This window comes from Cydia fagiglandana, chromosome 7 (genome assembly GCF_963556715.1).
Source record: "Cydia fagiglandana chromosome 7, ilCydFagi1.1, whole genome shotgun sequence".
NCBI lineage: Eukaryota > Metazoa > Arthropoda > Insecta > Lepidoptera > Tortricidae > Cydia > Cydia fagiglandana.
The window spans coordinates 10,446,342-10,459,235 of record NC_085938.1 but is presented as its reverse complement, the minus strand read 5'-3'; the positions used below and the strand labels follow the sequence as shown (position 1 = coordinate 10,459,235).

At 39.2% G+C, this 12,894-nt stretch overlaps 2 protein-coding genes across 2 annotated transcripts in view; one reads left to right on the top strand and one right to left on the bottom strand.

Annotated features, from left to right (window-relative positions):
- LOC134665840 (cystinosin homolog) overlaps positions 1-12,894 on the bottom strand; it is a 231,110-nt gene that overhangs the window by 163,060 nt on the left and 55,156 nt on the right. The window lies entirely within an intron of this gene.
- Positions 1-12,894, top strand: part of LOC134665861 (5'-3' exoribonuclease 1) — a 43,951-nt gene that overhangs the window by 4,935 nt on the left and 26,122 nt on the right. The window contains exons 6-8 of the mRNA XM_063522894.1: positions 18-182; positions 6,463-6,745; positions 7,171-7,331. Coding sequence (XP_063378964.1) covers positions 18-182; positions 6,463-6,745; positions 7,171-7,331 — 609 coding nt within the window. The remainder of the gene's footprint in view (positions 1-17; positions 183-6,462; positions 6,746-7,170; positions 7,332-12,894) is intronic.

The window sequence follows — 12,894 nt, the reverse complement described above, 5'->3', positions numbered from 1 at the left end:
AATAATATGCATTTCAGACCCCAGGTGAAGGCGAGCACAAAATCATGGACTACATCAGATGGTCGCGCTCGCAGCCCGACTACGACCCGAACACCCGTCACTGCCTGTACGGGCTCGACGCCGACCTCATCATGCTGGGCATGTGCACCCACGAGCCGCACTTCGCACTGCTCAGGGAAGAGGTCAGTTATATCTGACATGTTTACACATGTCCTACATCAGGTCGACTACGACCCGAACACCCGTCACTGCCTGTACGGGCTCGACGCCGACCTCATCATGCTGGGCATGTGCACCCACGAGCCGCACTTCGCACTGCTCAGGGAAGAGGTCAGTATCTGACATGTTCGCACATGTCCTACATCAGGTCGACTACGACCCGAACACCCGTCACTGCCTGTACGGGCTCGACGCCGACCTCATCATGCTGGGCATGTGCACCCACGAGCCGCACTTCGCACTGCTCAGGGAAGAGGTCAGTATCTGACATGTTCACACATGTCCTACATCAGGTCGACTACGACCCGAACACCCGTCACTGCCTGTACGGGCTCGACGCCGACCTCATCATGCTGGGCATGTGCACCCACGAGCCGCACTTCGCACTGCTCAGGGAAGAGGTCAGTATCTGACATGTTCACACATGTCCTACATCAGGTCGACTACGACCCGAACACCCGTCACTGCCTGTACGGGCTCGACGCCGACCTCATCATGCTGGGCATGTGCACCCACGAGCCGCACTTCGCACTGCTCAGGGAAGAGGTCAGTATCTGACATGTTCACACATGTCCTACATCAGGTCGACTACGACCCGAACACCCGTCACTGCCTGTACGGGCTCGACGCCGACCTCATCATGCTGGGCATGTGCACCCACGAGCCGCACTTCGCACTGCTCAGGGAAGAGGTCAGTATCTGACATGTTCACACATGTCCTACATCAGGTCGACTACGACCCGAACACCCGTCACTGCCTGTACGGGCTCGACGCCGACCTCATCATGCTGGGCATGTGCACCCACGAGCCGCACTTCGCACTGCTTAGGGAACAGCGAAATGATATACATGGAAGTATTCTGTCCGCTCAATTATGACCCAACGCAAACTACCCCGCGATAGGCGGTACTTACAAACTGCTCGATTGGCAATCTCAGTACGCGACCGAGATGACAGTCAGTGACAAATGGCTAAATTGATTTATAAAAACAACGTTTTTGTAATTAAATTATATTCATGTGTCGTGAAGTGGTGCAGAAGTTATTTTAGTTCATACCAAGGACAATGGAATCACTTTTCACTTGTAGTAAACAGATAGCTTCAGTAAAATTTGGAAAAAACATGACGATTTGTTTTCAATACTACCGTGCTAAGCTAAAACGTAACAACTGCATACGACTTTCATAACAACATACGACTTTTTAAATTGCGAGGATAATAGGGATGGTGTTATGCCAAATGAAGTAGACTATTTTATTAACTTGTGTTTGGTTTAGGTATTTTTTATATAATTATAAATAAATTCCTTCTTACAGATTTGTATTTTACTTTTTTATTTCATGAGATGGAGCTATAAAAAAACTACCTAGTTATTTCAAATTAATAATCAAATTCGGTATTGCCATTTTACATTACTTTTCATTCAGATTCCCACAAGATGCTATTCGCAGAGAACTATGGAAAAAAGCGTCCAATTAGAGAGACATGAAATTGAGTGGATGCCTGGCTCAGATACTTTCGTTTGGGCCAAATACATTTCGCCAAATTTAACTTCCTAACAAACTTATCGCAATAGTTTCATTTCCCAAAGAAACCTTTAGCAAAGTTACACTTCGCATATAATTTATTTGGTTATAATTATAATTATTTATTATTTTTCAGTTGATGATTATATTCCAAAAAGATGTTTGGTCAAAATTGTCACTTCGCAAATTTGACAAATAAGCATATCTATATAAAGTAATTTTTGTTATGTTAATATATGTACGTTAAATTCTACATAATTTGGGTGGGTTGGGTTAGGTTTGAACTGCGATCCTCACAAAACGGAACCACTATCAGAAAAGTGGGTTAGGTTAGTAGAACTGTGACCCTCACAAAATCGAAATGCTATTAGAAAAGTGGGTTAGGTTAGAACTGCCGTCCATACAGAAACGAAATACTGTGTACTAGAAAAAGGTAATCGAAGTGGATTAATTAATTTAATAGAATAACGAGATGTAAAAAAAATTGCATGTCATTTTAGACTAAAATGTGGTTTAAAAATTGGTAGTTATTTACAATTTTTGGGTTACAATTATTACTTTGGTGTTATTTGCTTTAATAGAATAGCAAGATGTAACAAATTTGGTTATCATTTTATATTAAAATGGAGTTTTAATTTTAGTGATAATTTACTACATATTTTTGAGGAATGTTTTTTTGACGTTACATTTTACTATGTACATATATGTAATGATCAGCTAAATACCAGACAAATAAATTCCGCAGCCTCCTCTCTATTGGTACCTATGTAAATTGTATGCCATGCAATATTTTGGGACATGTAAGTTATACAGTTTAATGATACATTTGACTAAATAATATTTGGTAAAATGAAACTTGTCCAAGTAATTATTTGCTAAACAATAACTTGCCAAAAAAGACTATTGCTACCTGAAAATATGCGATAAGTTGTTTTGCCGAACATTTTTTTGGGAAATGATAATTTGGGAAACATAGTTTGGGATGTGATACTTTGGGAAACGTTTTTGGGCCATTCGTTAGTATATGTCCATCTAGAATATGTTCTATTCATGAGATATAACCCGTGAGATAATCATACCCGGTCTCCTATATGTAGATACATTTTTCCTATCATGCTTTCACTGAATTAATTTAACAAATGCACACAGAAAAGGTCCCATACAAAATTTTCATTTTGTACCTTTTTCTACTGACAAACTTGCTTGACCGGCTTTATACATATAAAATATTCGGAACTGAAAGTGGGGATTTATTGTGACTCCGCCTGTTCAAATATTTTTGACCCGATTCTTGTACTCATGTAAATTTTGCAGACTCTATAGCCAGTCCGATTTCTAAGATCAAGTTCGCCATACATTTACTGTGGCGTACTTGATCTTAGAAAAACGGACAGACTATACCTGAACGTGACTTCGCACTGCCATACAGATAGATAATAAAATATACAAAATACTTATTATAGCGGAATACATTTATACAACAATGATATATATTTACTTATGTTGAGTTAGTCTGTCGTGTCATAACAACATTTTAACTAGTTATCTTTTAATCTGCATTAAATTATTATACGTGAATTATTTGACTGGTTCTTCACTGTATGGCATAAACCTATCCCTGTCCAAGTCATATTCTAATCAAATATGAACCGCGAACTCTAAGCGGCCAGTACATACAGCAAGAAGGTTATTAGAGGATTAATGTCGCTGATTGGTAGTTATTGACATTATATGCATTTCATCTACACTTAGCTATGTACCATTAGAGTAATAAAGATGACTCTTATTTTGTTTACCAGGCCGCGTAGCCAAGACGCCAATCGCTAACGCTCCGTAGCGATCGATACGCAACTGTCACTGTCGCACTAATATGGAAGAGAGATAGAGAGACATAAAGTTTTTCGCTTTCGAAGCGATAGCGATTGCAACCTTGGCTAGGCCGGCAGCTTTGATTACAGGCTCTGTAAACGCGTCGTCCTATTTGAATGTAGGCGTAATTGTGTGTGTGTGCTAATTTGGCCCGAGAATTTGAACGGTAATGTTCCTAAAGGCGGTTTCCATACTAAATATATGCGTTCACTGCTTATACCTGAACGTGAATTCGCACTGCCATACAGATTGATAATAAAATATACAAAATACTTATTATAGCGGAATACATTTATACAACAATGATTATATTTACTTATGTTGAGTTAGTCTGTCATTTCATAACAACATTTTAACTAGTTATCTTTTAATCTGCATTAAATTATTATACGTGAATTATTTGACTGGTTCTTCAATGTATGGCATAAACCTGTCCCTGTTTAAGTCATATTCTAATCAAATATGGACCGCGAACTCTCAGCGGCCAGTACGTACAGCAAGAAGGTTATTAGCGGATTAATGTCGCTGATTGGTAGTTATTGACATTATATGCATTTCATCTACACTTAGCTATGTACCATTAGTGTAATAAAGATGACTATTATTTCGTTTACCAGCTTTGATTACAGGCTCTGTAAACGCGTCGTCTTATTTGAATGTAGGCGTAATTGTGTATGTGTGCTAATTTGGCCCGAGAATTTGAACGGTAATGTTCCTAAAGGCGGTATCCATGGTTATATATGATCGCAGTTAGGGAAGAGGTCAGTATCTGTCATGTTCACACATGTCCTACATCAGGTCGACTACGACCCGAACACCCGTCACTGCCTGTACGGGCTCGACGCCGACCTCATCATGCTGGGCATGTGCACCCACGAGCCGCACTTCGCACTGCTAAGGGAAGAGGTCAGTATCTGACATGTTCACACATGTCCTACATCAGGTCGACTACGACCCGAACACCCGTCACTGCCTGTACGGGCTCGACGCCGACCTCATCATGCTGGGCATGTGCACCCACGAGCCGCACTTCGCACTGCTAAGGGAAGAGGTCAGTATCTGACATGTTCACACATGTCCTACATCAGGTCGACTACGACCCGAACACCCGTCACTGCCTGTACGGGCTCGACGCCGACCTCATCATGCTGGGCATGTGCACCCACGAGCCGCACTTCGCACTGCTAAGGGAAGAGGTCAGTATCTGACATGTTCACACATGTCCTACATCAGGTCGACTACGACCCGAACACCCGTCATTGCCTGTACGGGCTCGACGCCGACCTCATCATGCTGGGCATGTGCACCCACGAGCCGCACTTCGCACTGCTAAGGGAAGAGGTCAGTATCTGACATGTTCGCACATGTCCTACATCAGGTCGACTACGACCCGAACACCCGTCATTGCCTGTACGGGCTCGACGCCGACCTCATCATGCTGGGCATGTGCACCCACGAGCCGCACTTCGCACTGCTCAGGGAAGAGGTCAGTTATATCTGACATGTTCACACATGTCCTACATCAGGTCGACTACGACCCGAACACCCGTCACTGCCTGTACGGGCTCGACGCCGACCTCATCATGCTGGGCATGTGCACCCACGAGCCGCACTTCGCACTGCTTAGGGAAGAGGTCAGTATCTGTCATGTTCACACATGTCCTACATCAGGTCGACTACGACCCGAACACCCGTCACTGCCTGTACGGGCTCGACGCCGACCTCATCATGCTGGGCATGTGCACCCACGAGCCGCACTTCGCACTGCTAAGGGAAGAGGTCAGTATCTGACATGTTCACACATGTCCTACATCAGGTCGACTACGACCCGAACACCCGTCACTGCCTGTACGGGCTCGACGCCGACCTCATCATGCTGGGCATGTGCACCCACGAGCCGCACTTCGCACTGCTAAGGGAAGAGGTCAGTATCTGACATGTTCACACATGTCCTACATCAGGTCGACTACGACCCGAACACCCGTCACTGCCTGTACGGGCTCGACGCCGACCTCATCATGCTGGGCATGTGCACCCACGAGCCGCACTTCGCACTGCTAAGGGAAGAGGTCAGTATCTGACATGTTCACACATGTCCTACATCAGGTCGACTACGACCCGAACACCCGTCATTGCCTGTACGGGCTCGACGCCGACCTCATCATGCTGGGCATGTGCACCCACGAGCCGCACTTCGCACTGCTCAGGGAAGAGGTCAGTTATATCTGACATGTTCACACATGTCCTACATCAGGTAGTAAGCTTGTAGTAAGCGTCTTTTTAGGGTTCCGTACCCAAAGGGTAAAACGGGACCCTATTACTAAGACTTCGCTGTCCGTCCGTCCGTCCGTCCGTCCGTCCGTCCGTCCGTCCGTCTGTCTGTCACCAGGGTGTATCTCACGAACCGTGATAGCTAGACAGTTGAAATTTTCACAGATGATGTATTTCTGTTGCCGCTATAACAACAAATACTAAAAACAGAATAAAATAAAGATTTAAGTGGGACTCCCATACAGCAAACGTGATTTTTGACCAAAGTTAAGCAACGTCGGGCGTGGTCAGTACTTGGATGGGTGACCGTTTTCTTTTTGCATTTTTTCCGTTTTTTTTGCTTTATGGTACGGAACCCTTCGTGCGCGAGTCCGACTCGCACTTGCGCGGTTTTCTTTAGTACCTTTTTGCATGTTCTATCTCTATGCAAGAAATCTGGGCACGGCAGTGCCTCCGCCGAGTTAGTCATTCTTCGTTTCCTCGATCCAATAGTAAGTAATGTTAGAATGACTAACCTTCGCGTTATTTTCCTTAGTAAGTAATGTTAGAATGAGTAACCTTCGCGTTATTTTCACAGGTAAAATTCGGAAAAACTACCCAACGTGCGACCAGCCCTGAAGAAACCAACTTCTACTTACTCCATCTATCATTACTAAGAGAATACTTAGAACAAGAGTTCATAGAAATAAAAGATAAACTACCATTCCCCTACGACATAGAGAAAATTGTCGACGACTGGGTGCTCATGGGGTTTTTGGTGGGGAACGATTTTATTCCCAACTTGCCTAATATGCATATAAGTAATGATGCCTTGCCGGTGCTATATAAGACTTATATGACGGTTTTGCCTACTTTAGATGGTGAGTAATTGATAACTTGTACATTTTATTTTATCGTCTATTGATAACTAATAATCGTTTACACACAGGATGTTACTTTAACATATATTTGATAAAGAAAATACTTATATTGGATACAATATTAAAACTAAAGTTAAAACTAGAAATAAAATAAAAACGTCGACAGTAATCGTTTGCAAGTTTAAGACGATGAGTGTGTATTATTTTGTTTCGAATTGTACTATACATATTTTGTTTTCCCTAAATAAAGCCATCCGTAGGTGATTTATTCAAAGCAAATACGAATAATATGACCTCTGTTTCTTTTTCTGTTGGTGAATTCATGAACTGTCTTTATACTGACATTATACTTATACGTCTTATACATATTAATAATGTGGAACGACACATATATGTATTTACTAATTCTGTAATAATTTGGGCAGGTTACATAAATGAGGCGGGTGACTTAAACTTGGCCAGGTTCGAAGCCTTCATGCAAGAATTAGCCAAGATCGACAAAGAAAAGTTCCAAGACACGTACGCTGATCTCAAGTACTTCGAGGGAAAAACCGGCAGGCGGCCCAACGCTAATGAGAGGAGAGAGGTATTTAATTTATTGCACATGTATAGTTCGTTTTTTTTAGCATTAGAAAGAACTCCGCAGAAGCAAGCGTGCAGTTTTTATCAGGCTTGTTAATTGTTAATAATTATTGAATTATCTAATGTAGCATGGTCAATACATATAATTTACTTCAAATTGTTACCGCTAAAAGTGCCAGATTTAGAACCACAAGCAAACTTCTGCGAAGTTCTTTCTAATGCTAAAAAAAAACGGACATTAGTACAGAAACACTTTAAACTCAACATCAACATCTCCTGAGGATGCCTCGTAGAGAGTAGGGAATGCAAATCGGTTATTTTTTGTATGGAAATAACCGCGGTTTCGGTTAATAACCGATTATTTCCATACAAAAAATAACCGAAAATAACCGATTTGCATTCCCTAGTAGAGAGGCGAAACACGTGTCGAGTATTGTTCTTTTGGTGGTGGTTTGTTATACATATACATATTTATTTGTGTATTTATTCTTGCAGTGGGAGGGTGGGAACATTAATTGCATGTAAAAAATACACAAGTAAGTATAACGGGTTAGCACGTTATCTTTTACGCGGATTAGCAAAGTAATATCACAGTACAAGAACAGTAGTGAATCTTCATAGAAATGTGCCGCTGCCGGCTTGAATGTGTGCGTGCGCGCCGGACGCCGTGTACGCACGCGCTGCCACGCACACATTAGCATAAAATACGGGGGAATACGGTGGCGGCAGTGTGGGCTGTACCGAGACTGTGATCGCGTGCATTCGAGTAAATACGCTGCCCACCCGCTCGCATTTGTCTGCTCTCGGTAGGCCTCAGTACAGCTCTGCCTCCTTGCTGGCACCCCGCCTTGGGAGCTGGAAGCGGGGGTGCTGGCGGACAGGTACCGACTGAGGGCGGAAGCCAGGGGGCGTGGGGAGCTCCCAGACGCGGAGGAGGTTGAGAGGGTGATGCGGGGAGCCGCGGAGCGCCTACGAGAGAGGTGGCGGGAGGCCTTGGAGGATAGCCACTATGGAACCCGAACCATAGGGGCTATTCTCCCGGTAATGGACGAGTGGGTGGATCGGGGCAGGGGGGCCCTGACCTTTAGGGTGACGCAGGTGGTGTCCGGACACGGCTGTTTCGGACACTACCTGCACAAAATACAGAGGGAGCCGGGGCCTCAGTGCCACGAATGTGGCGCGGCGGATGATACGGCTCAGCACACTCTGGAAGAGTGTAATCGCTGGGCCGTGGAAAGAGCTTCCCTCAGGGCAGCGACGGGGGTGGCGGATCTCTCGCTACCAGTGTTGGCATCAATCTGAACTAAATCAATCCGGATTGATCAATCGAATTGACGCGTCAATCCGAATTGATCAATCCGGATTGATCAATTCGCATTGAATCAATTCTGATTGACGCGTCAATCCGATTGAATCAATTTGAATTAACGCATCAATCCTCAATTCGGATTAAATCAATTCTCAATCTAGATTAACCATAGTCCCTAAGATTACTTTTCAAAGGTGTAAGTTTTTGGGACTTACTTACTGGACTTAAATTCGATATCTGAGGTTCCCAGAGGTTCGAAAACATGTTCCTGATGTCAGTATTGATTTATTTTATTTATTTTATTTATTTTATTTATTTTATTTATTTTATTTATTTTATTTATTTTATTTATTTTATTTATTTTATTTATTTTATTTATTTTATTTATTTTATTTATTTTATTTATTTTATTTATTTTATTTATTTTATTTATTTTATTTATTTTATTTATTTTATTTATTTTATTTATTTTATTTATTTTATTTATTTTATTTATTTTATTTATTTTATTTATTTTATTTATTTTATTTATTTTATTTATTTTATTTATTTTATTTATTTTATTTATTTTATTTATTTTATTTATTTTATTTATTTTATTTATTTTATTTATTTTATTTATTTTATTTATTTTATTTATTTTATTTATTTTATTTATTTTATTTATTTTATTTATTTTATTTATTTTATTTATTTTATTTATTTTATTTATTTTATTTATTTTATTTATTTTATTTATTTTATTTATTTTATTTATTTTATTTATTTTATTTATTTTATTTATTTTATTTATTTTATTTATTTTATTTATTTTATTTATTTTATTTATTTTATTTATTTTATTTATTTTATTTATTTTATTTATTTTATTTATTTTATTTATTTTATTTATTTTATTTATTTTATTTATTTTATTTATTTTATTTATTTTATTTATTTTATTTATTTTATTTATTTTCTTTATTTTATTTATTTTATTTATTTTATTTATTTTATTTATTTTATTTATTTTATTTATTTTATTTATTTTATTTATTTTATTTATTTTATTTATTTTATTTATTTTATTTATTTTATTTATTTTATTTATTTTATTTATTTTATTTATTTTATTTATTTTATTTATTTTATTTATTTTATTTATTTTATTTATTTTATTTATTTTATTTATTTTATTTATTTTATTTATTTTATTTATTTTATTTATTTTATTTATTTTATTTATTTTATTTATTTTATTTATTTTATTTATTTTATTTATTTTATTTATTTTATTTATTTTATTTATTTTATTTATTTTATTTATTTTATTTATTTTATTTATTTTATTTATTTTATTTATTTTATTTATTTTATTTATTTTATTTATTTTATTTATTTTATTTATTTTATTTATTTTATTTATTTTATTTATTTTATTTATTTTATTTATTTTATTTATTTTATTTATTTTATTTATTTTATTTATTTTATTTATTTTATTTATTTTATTTATTTTGTATTTTATTTATTTATTTTGTATTTTATTTATATTATTTATTTACTTTTATTTATTTTATTTACATTATTTATTTCTTTTACTTTATTTATTTTAATTATTTTATTTATAATATAATAAGATTTATAATAAGAACACACCACACAGGTAGATATAAAGATAAACAGAGGAACGGCAAAAAAACTTGTTTATGCTGGAGGCTTCATAGATCGCTCATGCCAACCTCGGTTATTCAATAACAACTTGAATTTAAGTGTGCGTAAAGATTACAATCGTTTGAACTGGTCAAAAACTTTATAATGAGGTAACTGAATAGACTTGGTTTTTATTTCGGTTACCGGTAACAGAGGTTAACCGTATCTGATACGGTTACCGAATCAAAGTGTTACCTTATCAGACGGTTACCGTTATGGTAGGGGTTTTTACAACGGCTTCTAAAATAACTCTATGAAAAACCCCGGTTAAGGTAACCGGTTCCTGTCCCTGGTAGAATCTAAATATTGCCATTGAAACCATGTTTTGCACCTCAGATATCGATTTTGAATGCAAGCAGTCACTTTAAAAAAATGTCACTAAAATGTCCCGAAACAGGACACCTTTCAATATTGCAGTCGAAAAGATGTTTAGAAACCTCTGGCTACCTCAGATATCGATTTTAAACGCAATCGGGTAATTTCTAGAAATGTCCCAAAAAAGGGCATCTCTCAATATTTCCCTCGGAAACAAGTTTCGAAACCTTTGGGCACCTCATATATCGATTTTGAACGCTATCGGTTAATTTCAAGGAAAGTCCCGAAAATGTTCCAAAAAGGACATCCTTCATAATGCCGTCAGAAACATATTTCGGAACCTTTGGTAAACTCGGACACCGCTTCGGAACGCATTTGGTCAGTTTCATAAAATGGCCTAAATAAAAAGGACATTAGGTGTACATACAAAGTAATCGTCAATCCGAATTGACGATTGAGGATTGAGGATTGACCGGTCAATTCGAATTAACGATTAGTAATCGTCAATCTTCAATCAGTAGATTTAGAATTAGTTTCGTCAATCGTCAATCGTCAATTCGAATTGATCGGTCAATCCTCAATCGTCAATCGTCAATTCGAATTGATATTTTGCCAACACTGCTCGCTACACAGCATAATAGCGGCGATGCTGGGTAGCGAGAGGAAATGGGAAGCGGTGGCCTCCTTCTGCGAAGAAGTAATGTCGCAGAAGGAGGAGGCGGAGAGGGAGCGAGAAGCGGCGGCTGACGCGCTTCCTCTCCGACGCAGGCGGCAGGGTCGAAGGCGAGGAGCGTATGCTCGCCTCGAGCCCTAGTGGGGCCAGTGGGTACCGAACCCGCATCGCATCGGCCCCACACACGTCGTAGGGGTGGGGATCAAGCGTTTCTGGTCCCCCCCTGCATTGTGAGGGTGCCCTGGCGACAAGCCGGGGCTGCCGGAGGGCGCTGTGGTGGAATGACCTCGATCCCAGTGCGCCCTCACGAACGGCAAAGAGGGTGAAACGCCGGAGTGGGTTTAGTGGGTAGGGCCAAATCCTCCCTCCCTCTCGCTAAGAGAGGGATAAGGAGCGGCGAGTCCCACACACTGTGCGTAAATGCATTCCCACTCCGTCAAAAAAAAAAAAAAAAAAAGGCCTCAGTACAGCTCGCCGCGGTCGTATTGTATTGTAACATCCATTGCCTACGAATACCGCTTAGCGTTACTTGTTAGTCTCCATAGGCTACGGTGGCTAAAATCGAGAAAATAAACTCTTTAAAAATTGAATTTAGCGCTGCACAAGTACCAGGGCCTCATGAGTTACGAGAAGGTGTCGTTGACCAACCCGCCGTGGGGCGCGGGGCGCGGCGGCCGGGTCGCGTATCAGTATGAAGGTACAATAAAAGTAGTGACAACCCTAAGCGCCAACGCAAGAGTAGGCAAATAACTTGCCGAGCGGCCTTAGATTCACTACTGTTCTTAGTGTACTGTGGTAATATTTTTGGTTTTAATTAATATGGATTTCCGCAAAGTAACGCCTGATTCTATTCAGTATTTAATTTATTTGCACATGTAGTACAAACAGTAATACTTTAAACTGTCCATTGGTGGACCTTATGCCTCTTGTAATAAGGTTTACGAACTGTCAGTTAATAGTGTGGGCGATGAAATATTGTTTTTTAGCGAAGCGATAATCTCATTCGAAGTGGCAAAAATGTAAATTTTTACCTCCTTGTTCGTAAAACTTAGTAAAACTGTTAAATTTCGTCTCTTTCTAACAAACAATTTATTTTAGTTACACTTTATATCACACCATCATAATAAAGTTTGAAACCGTTGACCGCACAAGGCCTAGTATAGTCGTTCGATTTGTAGCTGGCCCCCAGCGGCTAATCCTTTGTCTATTGTTTAGTAAAACGCCACGTCGTCGATAGACTGCACCATATACTGTGGCGTGGACTACGCTATAAAATAAATAAAGCTACGATATATTAAATTGTTTGTCCCATTGGCATAAGATTAACGGCTTTCAAAACACTGTACCCATTTAGATTCTTGGCGTTCAAAGGTGTATTTACTTCAGTGATATGACTTTACTTTTTGAGAATGTCTGATATGCTTATACAGGGGGCCTACCGCGGATACCGAAATTTGCAAATTGCAGGGATGTTTCTCTTTTACTCCAATGAAGGCGTAATTAGAATGACAGAGAAATATGCCCGCAATTTGCGAACTTCGTTTTTCGCGGTTATAGCCCAGTACCATAAACGGCATA